The sequence below is a fragment of the Lissotriton helveticus genome, chromosome 10 (genome assembly GCF_964261635.1).
Source record: "Lissotriton helveticus chromosome 10, aLisHel1.1, whole genome shotgun sequence".
NCBI classification, from domain to species: Eukaryota; Metazoa; Chordata; class Amphibia; order Caudata; family Salamandridae; genus Lissotriton; species Lissotriton helveticus.
In genome coordinates, this window is record NC_136071.1 from 35,986,931 (window position 1) to 36,004,024 (window position 17,094).

The 17,094-nt window shown below is 47.6% G+C and overlaps 1 protein-coding gene across 1 annotated transcript; it reads right to left on the reverse strand.

Moving 5' to 3' along the window:
* Positions 1-1,331: 1,331 nt before the first annotated feature.
* LOC144785833 (uncharacterized) lies at positions 1,332-4,586 on the reverse strand. The gene is made up of 2 exons (XM_078664678.1): positions 4,516-4,586; positions 1,332-2,790 (listed from the first exon to the last, which is right to left on the reverse strand). The coding sequence occupies exon 2, from the start codon at positions 2,787-2,789 to the stop codon at positions 1,476-1,478; it is 1,314 nt and encodes a 437-aa protein (XP_078520804.1). The 5' UTR covers position 2,790; positions 4,516-4,586; the 3' UTR covers positions 1,332-1,475.
* Positions 4,587-17,094: the final 12,508 nt, after the last annotated feature.

Sequence of the window (17,094 nt, forward strand, 5' to 3'; positions counted from 1 at the left end):
TAAGTACAGTGGGAATGCTTTCATCACTTGGTTTGCTGTCTGCCATAGCGCTCTCAATTCTGCCAACTCAAAATGGGACAAGGCGTTAGCCACTGTGCATTTTTACCCCTGGCACATGCCTGGTAGTGAAATCTATTTTGCAAGTCAAATGTCTACGGATCAATGTCTTGAGTAAACGCAAGACAAAGGGGCATTTTGCACTTTGGCCACAACCGTTAGCCAGAAGAAGCCCCCAGATATGCAACAATACCACAATTGGGAACAGCTCAAGGAAATTAGCATTCTTAGTGATACCAGATGCCACCCATTCTGCTGGCCAGGAGTGCATACACCACCTGTGGCCAAAATCTGCCCCAAAACCCATGCCCCCTGCTGCATCTGTGTAAAGGTCCAAGTCTAAATTGGACTGTGTCTGCTGGAGCCACAAGAGTGAGCCATTGAAGTGCTCTAGGAACTCCTTCCAAATGGCCATGTCTTCCCTGACCCTGTGAGACAGCCTAGTATGGTGGTGCTTGGCCTGTAGGCCAGACATCGCTTTAGCTAGGTTTTCGGAAACACCCTCCCAGTTGGGATCACCTTAAGCACAAAGTTCAGTTGCCCAACTAAGACCTGCATCTGATGAAGCGTGACTTTTTTGCAGTCAGGCACTTCTGAAGGGAAGAAACCTTGTCCTGTGGTAACCTGCAAACCCCTGCCGCCGAGTCTATATTAATACCGAGAAATTACAGCAAAGTTGCTGACCCTTTGGTTTGCCCTCTGCCAAAGGTACTAAATTTGTGTTGAATAAAGGAATCATTGGAGGGCCTGCCCACAACCTGAGGAACCTGGGGGTTCCATAAACCAGAAACTGTCAGCAGATGCCACTAAGACCCTCACCGCCCACTCTTGAAAGCGACTGAAGGCTTCAAAATGAGCGCACGCAATGGTGCAACCCATAGGCATCCACATAGTACCGACTGTCAAAAGTGAACCCCACAAAGCAGATTTCTTCGGGGTGAACTGGTGGTAAGAGGCAGAAGGCAGGTTCTAGGACTGATTTAGCCATCAGGGCCCTGTTCCTCAGCTTCTGAAGCTTACTAATCGCTGCATTGAAGGAGGTGTAAAGGACTGTGTGCAGATCCTGTGGCAAGCCATCATTCACATATGTACCAGAAAGGGAGGACAGGTTGGGGATCAGACAGAATTTGCCTGGTTCTAACTTGGTCTGTACAGCACTAGGGCTGGTGCCCAAGCCATCTAATGGCAGAGAAACAAAGGGGCCAGCTTCTTTGAGGATCTTCTCCCTGGCCATCTCTGGCTAATGTGACACAGATTGGTGATTCCTAGGTGGAGCATGAGGGGGGTAAGGCTTTAGAGGAGATCCAGAAACAGTTCCTGAAACAATATTAAAGCATATTGCATTCTGACTGTGCTTATATTTTCCTAGGAAATGTGCCAATATGTGTAGACGCATGGGAGACGAGGACATGGGGGTGTTAGTGTCCTTTTGGTCCTAGCCGATTCTTTGGCTGCCCATGTTTCTTGAAACACTTTGTTTCTGGGTGTCCTTGGTTTCCACAAAATGAGCACAAGTGCTTGAACTTGCAAGCAGCCCCTCTAAGGCACTCTTTTTCATTGTATTGCCAGCAGGCCGCTTTTTTGTATCTTTCACCCCTGTCTGCCGGAAAGGAATGTGGAGACTTTGTGGACCACGTATTCAACTCCGAAATCCATAAATTTATGTCCCACTTGTCCCACGCGACTTCTGGACAGAATGCCTTCTTCTGCCTGAATTTAGTATCGTACTTCAACCATGCTGTACCTTGGAAATCGGATGCAACGCCGTGTATCAGGGAGATGTACCCGAACAACTGTGGGGCCAAGGCTGGGAACTTCTCAGTTAGGATTGCTGAATAAATGGAAAAACCAGTTATCCAATTCCTCAGGGAGCACTCCACCCATGCCTTATGTGTGTGTTCTCCATCCTTCCCCATTCTGCCTGTCCCAGGACCCACCCAGGCATATATCAAGTCAAAGACATTGCAGAACTCCCCTTTGTGTATCTTTTCCCTCATCTCCCTGGGAACATGCCATGTTATGGGCGAGAAAGGGGCGGGAGTGGACAACGCTGTGTCAAAAAGGATGGGACTTGAGTTAAGAGGCCTTTGTCCCGCAGCCAGACTAGTGGGTACTGTGCCTGCAGGAGGTTGTGCCCATACCTGGGCGGCCGTACTGCCGGGTACCTCTCCGCCGCCTGCTGTTGAGCTAGTCCCTGCTGCCGGGGGCCCTTGGAGTGAGGACTCCGAGGTTGGCACATCCCTGACTGTGGTAGCGCCTTGCAACTGTGAAGCGCCTGTACTTGCCATAGGTGGCTCTTGCGCGGCGAGAGGAACAGCCACCTTAATTGGCTTGCTGTCCTCCAGATCGGCTTTGAAGATCACTCCGTTGTTCGGTCCTACAACCTCCACAATGGTGTTATTTATGGAACTCTGAGAAACCTGTCCAACGAGAGGGGGCACTGGCTCAAGCCCCGCTACTGGACCACCTGACGTGTCTGATGCCAGTGGCAGTTGGTTCCCAGCCTCACTCACTCCCACTGGGAGCGCACCTCTGTATCGTGCCGGCACCTTTCTCTGCCTCTTAGGGTATCTCGCGGACTGCTGCTGGTCCTTTCCGGGGTCTTCGGACAGCCACTTCAGTGCCCTGTCGATGCCGTGGGTCTTCACTATTTCCAAGAGCTCTTCTAAGCAGCCGGGTTCTTCCTTTGTGGCAGGGCTGCCAGGGGTAGCGCGTGCTCGCTTGGGTGCCATGCTGTAGAAAAAAGGAAAAAACATTAGCCAGTGCACCCCATATTACATCATGTCTCCATTATCACAAGTCTCATTGCTTGGGGTCAGCCACTGGCTGTAACAAGCATTTGCAATGCAATAGGTCTCGCATTAGTTACATTTTGAGGTGTTGCAAATATCAGTTTCTTTTTGTACAAGTCTGCAATTACCAAGTGGTTGAGATCCTGAGAAAAAATAAGCAAAGCAAATACATGCCAGAGAAAGCAAACTGCTGCATTTTATGGGTTCCAAAGTGGGAGGAGATAGTGGAAGGAAAGAGAAGAGTCATTGGGTCAGGAGGGGAGACAGTGATAGACAGGAAAGAGAGAACAAAGAGTACTTAAAACTGTAGAGAGGCATATTAAAGTTAAGTGCGCTACAAAGTTTTTCTTTTCTTTTCTAAAACAGCATGGATGCCGCACAACCCATGAGTGCAGGCAGGTGGGACGATGGTCCATGGACACGGTGAACTTGGCAGCCATGAGCAATTGATCATGCCCCTTGAAGCCGGGCCCCAGGCCCAACGCCCTGCAAGCATCACAGTGCAAATCCAAAACCTTAAGGAGCAGGCCTACATATGTCCCGCTTCGTCGCATACCTTGGGAATCCAGGATCAGCCCCCCCCAAACCTTCCCAGAGACTAACACAGCTTTGTTCCCCACGTAGAATACCCAGGGCTTTAAGTGGGCCGGGTCTCACCAGGTCTGAGCACTGGCAGTATTTTAAAGGGGGTCTCGAAACGGGACTCTATCGGGTCCTGTTTTGAACCCTGGCACAGGGGGTCCATTTTTTTCCGGACTGCAGTGGCAGCAGGCACGTGGATGTGTGCGCTGCTCAATGGGGGGGACGTTACGGCATGACGTCATGCCAGGTGAGTGTCGTAGGGGAAGGGGAATCCTTTAAAGCACAGCTTTCCAAACTTTTCATGTTGGTGACACACTTTTTAGAGATGCATCATTTTGTGACACAGTAATGCAGTGTAGCGAGCGAGCCCGAACCACCTAAGGGGAGTTTGTCAATAGTCCTGACTTCTTGTAGGTATGATTTTACTTGTTGCATTTTATATATGGATGCAATGCCAAGAAACAGCAAAATACAAGTCGAGCGGCACACTATGCTAAGCACAGGTTTTTAGCTTCAATGTTTTAAGCCACGCCCTTAATTACATTGGCCACGCCCCTTTGAGACCCCCCTCCCAGCCCCACCACAGTTTTTTCATCCCACTTAAATCCCTGAGAATACATCCCTCGCCCTCCCAGTTAAAGAGCAAACATTCCAGTTTGGAAGCGCTGCACCCCGCCTGGCGCGGTGACGCTCAAAAAACACCGGAAACTCGGCCGAATAATGACATACTGTATTCCTATGGATGCCAGGGTGAGGGCCGCTCCCTCGGGGGGATAAATAAACATTCCGATCGCTGAAAATTAAGCAACTCTCTCTCTCTCTAGATGATGCCCCCCATGTGCTGTCCCCGATGCTCCTGTACAGCCCTTGCAATCGCAGCTGCATTTCTATGCATGGTACTGCGGCCCCCTCTGCTGGACAAAAGTGGTATTACTCCATTCACCGACATTTCTGCAACAATCCTGCGTGAGGACATGAACTGGCATGCATGCCCGGACCCGCGCACATTTAACAACAAGTATCAGTAACCAGTGCTCATGGCCGGGGGGCGCCGAGCCCCGCTCTCCAGCGCCTCCAGACTCACCTCGAGGCGCCTTGAATGCACCAATGCTTGTTCTACTCCGGCCCCAGGACGTCCAAGTGCTCCGGAGATTCTCAAAGTAAAAGACTGCACACTTCACCCACGCGCTTTTAAACCTCGGCGCCCCCATATGACGTCATCATCTCGGGGACACGACCCCCACCCTGCCCCTGGAGCGACTAACGCGACCCTCTGCAGAGAGCAGGGTGCGCCGGTCTGTTAGGGAAGCGCCGGGACTATTTATTTCATTTATAAAGTTTTAAATAGCGCTAGCTAGACCCGTGGGCATCAGAGCGCTTTACATACACAAAAGAAAAGAAAAAGTGCATAACATCGCAAGACATGAGGACCTTCGGGTAAAGTTCGCGCTATATAAAATCGCATAAATAAATAAAAATAAATAAAAATTATTACCACCATGACCTGTGTAACGTTTGTTTCTTGTGCTTTAGTGTCTGCCATATATTGCAGTATTATACCTCTAATTGTACTTTGTTTTCTCGTGTAACCTGCACACATGTCACTTTTTCCTCCTGTATTGCACCGTTTTCTACCTCATGTATTTTGTTTGCTCACAATTGTCACTTTTACCTCCAGTAATTTAATGTTTGCTTTTGTAATTTGCTCACTTGTAATTTTCTCCTCATGTATCATTACTGTTTCTATTGTGAAGCGCTCGGACGCCTTCTGGTAAAGTCCGTGCTATATAAAAACGCATAATTAAAAAAAAATAATAATAAGCAAAGACATAACTTATGTATCGAGTCAGGGCCTGTCCTAGGATATGTGGGGCCCCAGGCAGAATAGGAACATCTGAGGCACCTAAGCAGAGAAGATGCGCGATCGGGCCGGCTAATGAACTTTTTTTTTTTATATAATTTAAATTAAACCAACCCCCACCCCACTCCCACAAGTCATGCCGGCTGCGACTAGGTTTTGTCGGTTTGTTTGGCATTGCCACTCTGACTGGAACAGCCAAATCGCACCTGCGACCTCTGACCTCTACCTTAAATGCCGCTGCAAGAATGATCACGGGAACAAAGAAATATGAACACATCACCCCAGCTCTTAAGGATCTGAAGTGGCTCCCTATTGACCAACGAGCCAGCTTCCGCACAGCCAGCCTCACACATAAAGCCCTGCATACAGGCAAACCTGAATACCTGGCCAACAAGCTCAAAAGGACCGGTCAGTCTAGAAACCTCAGAAGCTCCAATACGCTCCTACTCATTCCTCTGAAATCCCAGAAACTCTCAACATCTAGCAAATCCTTTGCGGGCAATGCTCCCAAGATATGGAACTCCATCCCCCCACACATCAGAATGACCGCATCCTTCCCGAAATTCAAGAAGTTACTCAAAGTCCTCTTCCTCGATCGTTCCGGAACCAACTAGAACTCAACCTAGACTTTATAGTTCCATGTTCTCGTTCACCCCAGAGCTGATTGACTTACCTACGACTCTCCGCCCTGTTTCACGCCTGGCTGCTATTGTACAGACTGTACTCACTCCTGTGCTCATTGCCTTGTTTTTTGTCCGCATTGTCTGTCTAACGCCTTTATTCTTGCTGTGAAGCGCTCTGATACCCTCGGGTCCAGCTAGCGCTATATAATAAATAAATAAAAAAAAGCTGTTTAAGCTAAATGAGTAACAACAATACATTATTTTCCTTTCACCTTGTTGTTTTGACCTATAGGTAGCTCCTTCACACACATTTGCATAGAATCACAACTAGCATGCAGGACCATTGCTCTTTGTGCTCTGCAGAGAGGCCATATTTTGAATGATCATGTAATCTGAACACCTTTTTGACCTACTGACGGGCACAGTGTGAAAGTTGTACTGCCTGCATCCTCCACTCCAAAGTGCTCAACTGTAGCTTGTTATAAACACCTGGAGGCGACTCAGTACAAAGGGTATATCATCCAAGAGTAATATGTTGTGAAATGAAATACAGAAACACACATGCTGGAAATAACTAGCACACTTGGGGGATGCAAGATTAAGTAAAGCATGGGAAATATAAACAGAAACAAAATCACTGCCATGGATTACCTGAACATCCGGACCACTCGAATTATGCGGCAGGAGAGGGCTATATTTTGTAGCAAATCGAGTAAATTATGTGGCAGGAATAGCAAATTATGCGGCATAATCCTGCACATTTTGAAATAGTATTACTTCATTTTTTTGCCATTTTTAAACTTGGTAACACTGGGCACTGGTTGCACTTCATTAGTACCAATTTAACACCCAAATTTAGTAGTGGGAAACAGAGATGGCTATTCAGCTTTTCAAAGGGCCTTTCCACATGCAGCAAGATGTGTTGCTGCATTCTTTAGTAACTTTTGAACCTTTGAGATAGAAAGCAATTTTGTTGTTAAATCTTTAGAATATGCAGCTGATGATGGATTATGTGGCAAATGCGTCAAATGCATAATTATGCAGAAATCACCGCTGCCGCACAATTGCAAATTTCCAGTGCCCCTACCAAACATGCAGCATCAGACTGGGAAAGAAAATAGGCCCAGTACCATAATAAAAGGGGCCCCCATTAGTGAGTTAATTAGCTAGAAAAGTGACCCATGTTTGCAACTCGGCTAGTTTTGACCTTGTAAAGATATGCTGTGTAAGTTTTTTGTAAGGTATGGAAGACTTCACTGATTTGAGTTTGGTGCAGGCAATGTTTGCTTTAATATTATAAAAATCAATAGTAATAACCGTCTCACCTGACCATAAAGCAGGTCAACAACTAGCCCAAAAAACATCCTACATACTTGATGAGTTCAGACCACAGCAAGGCCCAAAGGTACCGAAAGGGTTCGCCCTTCTGTGTACAAAGTCCTTAGACTTACAAATGAAGTTGGCAAGGAAACTGGAAATACAAAAGCATAGTTTAATAAACCTTTAAAGGTGGTGATACAACCTCTACAACACTTCTACAGCATTGTACAGAGTAGCACACTGAATACAAGCACATAGCCCCTTTTATACACAGTGGAAGGGGTTCAGTTTACAGTTTAGACAGAAGTTACAACCACGTAAGGACATTTCTAAACATATCAGTGGGTGGAGCTAACAGTATTTCTAGAACATGGGAGGGCTATGCTAATAAGGAACAGCTGTTACTGCTGCTGAGCATGCGCTACACTCTCAAGAAGGACTAATAATAACTGTTGCTAGGTAGAATCCACAGTGTAACTGGCAGAGAGGTAGGACAATCAGAACATTGAGCACATGGCAATGCAGGACATGAAAATGGCAGACTTGAAATACAAAATGGAATCCGTATACTAGATATTTGGACTAATGCATTATGGCTTCGGCTAATGCTTAATAACACCGCTGTTTTATTTACAACAGACGACCCTTTCAGCATTAGCTGAAGCCATTCCATTTCATAGGGTAGTCATCATACTCATCTTGAATGTCAATGCTCATAATGTTAGAAATTTCTTTAGTTAAAATTTTTTGATAAGCAGCTTCAGAAACAGCTTTCTTATTGGGTATACAAGAGGTAATACAAAGAGAACATATCATAGGACCACATTGAATAAACATACAGCAAGTGAAGAGAATTGCTACTATTATACAAAGGCCAGTGAGAATCTTCCAACCCCATGTAGTAAATAAGGTCCAAAACCAACTAGAGAAGGTCCATGTACCATTATCTACATGTATGTCGGCAGCTATTTTATGCAGTTTATTTATGGCACTATAAACAGAAGGCGAGTGGTCTGGGATGAAGACACAACAGCTACTTCCAATAATTCTACAAGCTCCTCCCTTTTCTGCTAATATGACATCTAACACCATTCTGTTCTGCAGGGCAACAATTCTAGTAATTTGCAACTCTTCAGTTACGTTTCCTAGTGCTGCAGCAGTTTGGCTGGTCACTGCCTCTACAACTCTAGTTAATCTTCTTATCTTTCTACTGTTTAGGGCAGCTCCAACAAAGAAAAATAAACCTAGGTTAAAATCTACATATTGCTGCAAACTAGTATCGGTCTGGTCCACATCATCGAAAGATAAAGTACGTTTGTATCTATTCACAGTGGCATTATTCAACAATCTCAAGTCTTTATGATATGTGGCAGGTGCTAAAAACACTGGTGGTAATAAAAACGATACATAACATACTCCTGACCAGCCAGCTGGTAATCGGTAATATCCTCTATTACCGCATACAAAATATGTATTATGGGATGCTAAAAATTTGCTATTATTCAGGCCATCTATATTTAAGACTTTAATACAATCACTAACACCTACAGGGATGTACCCAACACTTTGCACACATAAGTCCGCTTGTGCTTGTGCAACTGAGATCACGAATTTTTCACTTTCGACAGTGTCTCTAGTGTTGGTAAAAATGTAGGGAGTAGACTCATTGTCTGGTCGATATTCTTCCCACTCCCATATAGTTCCATTGGCTTGTGGATAGCCTTCTTTATTCTGGTGACATTCTTTGTTTAGTCTAAAAAGTAACCTTCCAACAGCAGGCTTTCTTGTGGCAAATAGAAGAGTATACCAGGCACGACAAGAACCATTATGAGAGAAAGGGAGAGGTATGAACGGTGTTCCCCCCTTCTTCTGGTGCGCTGGCATCATACCACATATCCAGCAATTTGTTTCATTTGTAGCAGTGTGGGTATGATGTAGCATTTGAATGAAGGTGTTATTTACAAAGGACAAGCGGTGTTTTGATTCCTGATAGGGGAGCGTATAAAAGAAATGCTCCTCTGGCACCGGTGTAGAAACCACATATAAATCACGGGCAGGAATTACATCCTCAACAAACCACGTGATAATGGCAACAACTGCCACAATAGCAATGAATCCAAAAGCGCAGATCACTTTCTTTCTCTCCATGTTGAACAAATGTCTCGCAAATCTTCCTGAAACAAAAAAAAAGGTTGTCAGAACTCTTCCCCCAAGGCGGCCGTTGTTTTCTTCACCAGCGGGCCAAGACGGGTGTCACTACTCTAATGCAAGGTTGATCCCCCCCTTGCCTCATCGGCTCTCCGTTACACCAACCGAGGGGCCGTTCTGACAACAGTCTAAACAGCAGCGAATTTCTTCCTGGGTCGAAGGTTGTATTTTCTTACTCCAGAAGTCGTCGGGTCCGGGAAGAACTCCTCTTGCTCATCAGGTACCACAGCAGGGCCTTTCTCTGTAGTCAGGATTTCTCGATGGTCAGTCAGCACGGCAAGTTCCACCAATCCGGGTTGCACTCTGCGACAGTGAAGGGAGTGAATCAAGTTTTTCCGGTTGGTCACTCGGACAGCCGTTCTTGTTGCGAGCAGAACCTGCTCGGGACCGCACCATCGGGGCTCCAGGCCACTCGTCCTCTCGAACGCCTTGATGAGGACGAAGTCACCGGGTCGGAGACTATGACCCTCGCCTGTGGACCGGTCAGGGAGTGCTTCTCGAACCTGTTGATGAATAGAAACCAAGTTATCAGTTAATTGTGCCAGATAGTCATTCATCAATACACAAGGTACATCATATACGGAACTTGGTTTGGGCACTCCCCAAATATTCATGGGACGACCAAACACCACTTCATACGGTGTAAGGCCGGTCCGGGAGTGTGGTACTGATCTTATTGACAACAATGCCAAAGGCAAAGCGTCTGACCAAGTCAGAGAAGTGGAAGCCTGGATCTTTGCTAGTTTGAGCTTCAATGTTCCATTGTACCGTTCCACCAAGCCAGCCGACTGTGGATGGAACACTGCATGGAACTTTTGTTTTATCCCCAGACCTTTCAGAACATACTTGATCACGTCTGCTATAAAATGAGGCCCGTTATCACTCCATAGCAGTCTACAAACACCATACCTAGGAAAGAACTCCTTCAGTAGCACCTTTGCTGTAGTCATTGCAGTATTGTCCTTAGTAGGGTAGGCTTCAATCCATTTACTGAAAGCACACACCACCACCAAGACATACTTTAAATTATTACAGCGTTCAAGTTGGATATAGTCCATTTGCAGGACTTCAAAAGGTGCAGTAGGTATTTCAAATCCTCCTGCTGGAGTCTGTGTTCCTTTCCCTGGGTTGTATTTAAGACAGATCATACAGGTCTGTACCACTCTCTTGGCCGTGCTAGCAATCTCTGGATGCTCCCAAACTTGCGCAAGCAATTTCACAATCGCTGAAGCTCCAACATGTGCTAGCCCATGTGCCATTTGAACCATAGGTTGGACAAAAGCTGTGGGCAACTTCCACCTATCCATTTGTTTGTTGCGCCAACAACCTTCATCATCCAGTTCTCCATTTTCAGACCATTGCTCTCCTTCTTTATCAGAAGCAACTCTCTGTATTTCCATCACTTCTTTCCTAGCGTCATGCCATCGTTCTGCTTGTGACTTCACAACATACACTGAAGTGGAGTCAGGTCTCATTGCAGTTTCTCATGCTACTTGGTCAACAAAAGCATTTCCTTGCCCTATTTTGTCCGTAACCTTCTTATGTGCACTGCATTTCACTATAGCTATCTTTTTAGGAAATGTCAAGGCAGTCAAAAGATTGTGCACCACTATAGTAAACAAAGTAGTGATGGCATATGCTGCCGAAGTCGTACCATCCGGTAGCTTCAGGCAGGAGCCATCCACCCATAATTCTCCATCTACATCTGAGAAAGGCGTATCCTGGAGATCGATACGACCCTTTGTCTGTTCCTCAGTCACAAAAATACAATCATGTGCTTCCTGTGCCTCAGGCTGAGTCGTCGGAAATGGTAACAGTGTTGCTGGATTTAACGTAGCACATCTCCTCAATGTGATATGGGGAGCCAGCAACGTTAGTTCATATCCGGTCAGACGGGCACTTGTGAAATGCTGCGTCTTTGTTTGATTCAAAAGAGCGTCAACAGCATGGGGAACCAACACTAACAGCTTGTGAGATAACACTATTACCTCACTCTGACGTATTGACACAGCTGTCGCTGCGACCGAACGAAAACACCCCGGCAATGCCCGAGCAACAGGTGTGAGAAGTTGGCCTGGTATATGATGCTCACTAGTTCTAGTGATCACCTTGTACCATGCCAAGCAACCCTTATGGTGCAGGTTGTAAAGTCAACCTTATAGACAAGCTATCCTAGGGGTAGCATGGACTAAGCAGTCTTAGGCTAAACTCTGTAAAGGCATGTGAAGCAAGCTGTTTTACCATACACAATCCCTTGAATACCAAATGAAAGGACACCACACAGATATATATTGAAAATATATATGGATTTATTACTACAAATATCCCTGATACTCTTTATGAGCACAGAAGCAAATGCGTTAAAACAAAACACAGTTAAAATACACAAAAGTTGCACAATTATGGACGAGCCCTAGGGGCCACCTAAACCATATACTAAGAAAGTGGTATAAGAGATGCCACTTGGACAGGAAATAGGCCTAGGGCCTGGGGAATCGCTGGAGCTGTTCGGGACTAACAGTGAAGAAGTCGGGAAAGGCCCGCGGGACTCGGGTGCAGTGTTTAAAGTGCACGCACTCACCAATGCAAAGTCTATGGTGCGTAAAAAGTACAAAGTTAGTTAGAAAGGAACCTTCCGAGTGACCTAGAAGGATGAAACTTCAGACACAGACACTAGAGGTGTGTACCAGTGTGGGAACACCGGCGGAGCTGAGTTACCTCACCCACAGGAAGCGGGTGCATAGGGTCGAAGTAGTGTCGGGTTTCGTCACGCAGGTCGATGGTGCTTGGAGCTGAAGATGCTGCAGGCGGCTCGATGTGAAGAGTTCCGGTGGATCCAAGGGCGGATCTGAAGAGGTGAAGACCTGAAAGCAGAGGGGACAATGTTCAAAGTCACTAGCCAGTGACTACCGTGGAACCAGATTGGAACCAGGCGATGTCGGGTGCAAACAGGCGTCGAGGTGTAGCTTCTCTCTGCAGCCACGTGGACACGAGGGGTCGAAGACGTCCAGAAGTCGGTCACGAGCTGTCCCACGCAGGTTTCTCGCTGTTGGCGGTGTCGGCAACTTGATTGAAGCAAACAGGCCGTGGCTAATGCAAGCCACGCAGGAATCGAAAAAGGCTTGTTACTCGGACCAGCAAGGTCAGAGCAGGGGCTCCTTTTTACAGGAGCAAGGGCAAGTCTGGAGCAACCAGACCTGCAGTGAAAGTTGTAGGTTTCGTCGCCAAGAAGGCCATTAGCCGCGTGGCAAGTGGACGGTTAGGCGCGTCGAGTGGCACGATGCAAAAGGGCCCCACGCAGATCGTGGAGATGCTGGGGGGCTGATCTTCGGTGCAAGGGTTGCTCGAGGTTGGGGCTTCTCAAACCCCAAAGCACAGCGTCGAGGGTACCTCTGATGCTGCGCAGTCAGCGTTTCGGGGGTCTTCCAAGAGGTCCGGTCCCACGTCTCTCGGTGCCTCCACGGGTCCCTTCTTTGCAGGGACTGTGGATCGGGCTGTGAGAAGTCTGGGTCTTGTCAGGCTCTGGGCTCCGGCTCCGGCGGGAGGCGGCGGCAAAGCAGACGTCGAGTTGCTGGTTGGTGCCTGTGTTCACAGGGTGGTCACTCCTTGGCCACAAGGGAGATTCTCTTCTGTCTTCTGAGCAGCAGAATGTCGAAGTCCAGTCTTCTTCTGTATTTCAAGTTGATTCAGGATGATCTGAAGTCTCAGGACACAGCTCCCACTCTTATTTGAATCTGGGGGGCCGGATCACCTACTAGGTCCCTCCTCTGGGTGGAACCAGGAAGGGGGGTGGTTACACCCCCTTTCCTTTGTCCAGTTTCGCGCCAGGACTGGGGCTGGAAAGCCCCAGCACCGGTTTGAACTGGCCTATGCACAGGGACACCTTGTGTGCCCCAGGCATGTCTGATTCTATTCAGCCCTGTCCTACCCAATACACAAAATCCTGTCTGGGGTGGTGCTAGCACCTCCCAAGGCAGGAAACCCTTTGTCCAAGCTGCCCTCGCTGGAAGGACTCCCAGCAGCAGGAGGTCAGACTTGTGTCTGTGGTGGCAGCATCCATTTTGTGATGCTGAGGCTCTGTTTAACTTTAACCGGGGTTCAGGTTAGGTACATGTCGTGTCCCTCTAGAAGGGTGGAATGCTACCCCCGTCGCCAGAACTGGCGAGGGGGTAGTATTCCAATTCGTATGACACCTTACTCGACATGTTTTGATAAAGCCAAACCAAAGATAGCATTTAACCGCGAGGTTCATAATGCACTTAAGAGTATATGGTATGGCAATATCATGAAACAGCTAAAGGACATGGTTCCGAAAGCTGCAGACAGGCTCAGCTCATGCCAGAGCACTATCTCACATATTCCCAAGCACTCTGCCTCCAGGATTGATGAGGCCTTCCATAGGAGTGGCTGATAGGGACATATGTGTCCATTTTAGGTTAGGTATAGGCATACTACACCTAAGTAAGGGGTGATTACACCGACTTACCCCAGCTGAGTGATCAGCCAGTTGTGTCAAAATATGGATGCCAGGCCAGGGGTGGCATAATACATGCTGCAGCCCCTGGTAGGCCTTGGAAGCACCTATGCCCTGGGTACCTGGGTACACTGTTACATGGGCCAATAAGGTGAGCCAATTCCAATTGTGTATGTACCTAAGGTACATGGAGTCCATTTTAAGGAGAGAGCAATTAGCCTGGGGCCCTGAATAGCAGGATCCCAGGCCAACTATGTCAAAAACCAGCTAAACACCAGGCAAAAAGTTTGGGGGTAACCATAGTCAGATATCCACCTTCCTACATAACCCCCCCCCCCCCCCCCAAACGAAAGGAGATAAGGCTATCCTTGACCAGGTAAGCCTATATTGCCTAAGTGGCCATATAAGGAAGTACCAGCTCTGGCTTGGTTACCCCCTGTCTCATGGTCCACTAAGCAATCCCTCACCCTAAGGGTATCTGAGGGTCTCCACCATAGGGAATCTCTACCTGTGGTGTGTCTTTGCAAAGTTAAAGGCTGGTATTGGGATGGAGTACTGAAGTGAGATTCCTCTGTAGGGCTCAGCTTCCTCCAATCACTCTCCACCATGTGTGCCTTTCTTTCTTTGACTGAGTTGCACTGTGCTCTCAGGGTCAACCTCTGGCTACCTAAAGCTGGAGGCTGGGTCCCTCTTGTTGGCTTACTGGAGGGACAGGTCAGGTTTGGGGCCTTTGGGTCCCAGGTTTGGCTGTGCCCAACAGAATCCATCTGTGGGAGGTCCCTAACTACTTTTAAGGGGGCTCCCTCAGGAGTTTTTAAAGTTTTCACCTCACTAGGGCTACTAGTTTCGGTGCCTCTAATTTGTTGATGGGGGTGCTTTATTTGACAGGGGGCCCTTTGGGGCTCACTGTCCTTCTTGTCCTCTGCAGCCCTGGGCTGAGTAAGGCAAGGTAGAGAGGGGCAGGATACCTGCTCCAGACTGGGTCCCACCTGAGAAGGGTCCACTGTCATCAGAGGCTCTGTCAGGCCAGGCCTAACAACCTCTGGGACAGTTCCTTCATCAGGGGTAAGATCAGTTCCCTGAGGAGCCTGATCCTTTCCTAAAGTCTGGTGGGAGGGAGATTTCTCTTCCTCCTCAATGCTCTCTGTTTGTGTGGAGTGATCCATCTTTTCAGGCTTCACAACACATGTATCAGTTTGAGTTTGGGCTGTGGCCATCACAGCCCCACCAACCTTTTCAGGAGGAGACTCAGTTTGGGTATGGGCTGTTACCATCACAGCCCTGCTAATCTTTTCAGGAGGGAAGTTAGCTAAAGATGGGGCTGAGGTTTGCTCAGCCCTACCAACCTTTTCAGGAAGGACATCTTGGATTGGGGCTGTAGCCATCATGGCCCCACTAACCTTTCCATGGAGATTTACCATTTTAGAATGGGTTTCTTGTTCCACCTCAGCCCAGGCTGAGATTTCTAAATCATTCCCCAGTAGACAATCTACAGGCAAGTTGGATGACACTGCCACTCTCTTTGGGCCAGTGACACCTCCCCAGCTAAGATTTACTACTGCCATGGGGTGATTGGTTTCTATTCCATCAATGTTTGTCACCTGATATGTGGCATCAGGTAAAAGTTGCCTTGAGGGGACTAGACATTCAGCCAACATGGTGATGCTAGCCCCTGTGTCTCTAAAGGCCTCCACTTTCAAGCCATAGATGAGGGGCTCCTGTCTATACTTGCTCAAAGTGTTTGGGCAAGCAGTGAAATTGGCAAACCCCATGCCAGTCTCATAGACAAGAGTATCTGAGGTAGGGGGCCTGGTTAGGCCAGAATCCACCTGTCCTCCAAAAGTAAACCCACCCAGATTCCTGGGTGTGCTCCCACTTCCTGGGGGATTACTGCTGACAGTAACAGGAGGTGTTGGAGCTGGCTTTGGAGGTATATTCTCTTTATTGCCATTCTTGGGACAACAGCTGTCTGTTTTGTAATGCCCAACCTGTTTACAGGCATGACAATAAGGCTTTTTCTGGGTTGAAGAAGTGTCTTGGGACCCACCCCATCCTTGGAGTTTTGGGGCCCTGGGGAAGTCTTGTCCTTACTTTTATCCCCACCCTTCTCTTGAGGCTTGGTAGTCTCTTTCTTTTGGTCACCACCCTGGTTCTTAGGCCTGATCCTGGTTCTGACCCATTTGTCTGCCCTCCTACCCAATTCTTGTGGGGAGGTCAGATCAGAGTCAACCAGGTGCTGATGTAGAAGCTGATTTTGACAATTACTTAAGATTTGCTCTCTCATAATTAAATTATACAATCCTGTATAGTCAGTAACCTTACTTCCCAGCAACCAGCCCTCCAGAGCCTTAGTGGCACATTCAACAAATTCAGACCAGTCCTGAGTCTGTGTCTTCTGGGTATCTCTGAACATTAACCTGTACTGTTCAGTGGTTAAGCCTAACCCATCAATCAGAGCACTCTTCAGGACCAGGTAGTTTCTAGAATCCCCATCACTAACTGTGAGGAGTCTGTCTCGGCCTCTACCTTCAAAGGAGAGCCACAAGATTGCTGCCCACTGCTCCTGAGGGACCTGCTGTACTTTGCAAGCTCTCTCAAGTGCAGTCATCCATTTGTGGATATCATCCCCAACTTTGTAGGGGGGCACAATCTTACTCAGGTTTCTATTGTCATAGGACCTGTCTTTATCCTTAGGGATAGTGCTGCCACCAGTGGATTCTAATCCACTCTCTCTAGGCTGCCTTGCTCTAGCAAGTTTCTCTTTGGCCAGGGCAACTTCTAATTCTTGTCTCTGGATCCTAAGTTCAGCCTCTCTCATTTTGGCCTCATGTTCCCTTCTCTGAGGGCTAGTCAACTCCCTTCTGGAGTTGCCATGAGAACCTTTAGAAACATGGGAAGTATTGGACTCACCTGAGTGATTCCTCCTCCTCCTATGCTCCTGGTTAAGTCCATTTGGGGGTCTGAATGGGTTGGACCCACCTTCAGTCCCAAATAAGCTTAGGTTAGCCTGGTTAAGCCTGCTGACTAACACCTGGCTATCTCTATCATAATCAGAATCACTTTCTTCCACCTCCTCCCCCTCTTCTTCTTCCTCAGGCTGAGTATTCCCAGTGGTCTGGTTTTCCTAATCTATCTGGATGACAGGGGCAGGGGCATCAGGGTTATCATCTTCAGTGG

Bases quoted from the DNA above. Each gene is read 5' to 3' on its own strand.
- LOC144785833 (XM_078664678.1), bottom strand. From the start codon at position 2,789: ATGGCACCCAAGCGAGCACGCGCTACCCCTGGCAGCCCTGCCACAAAG.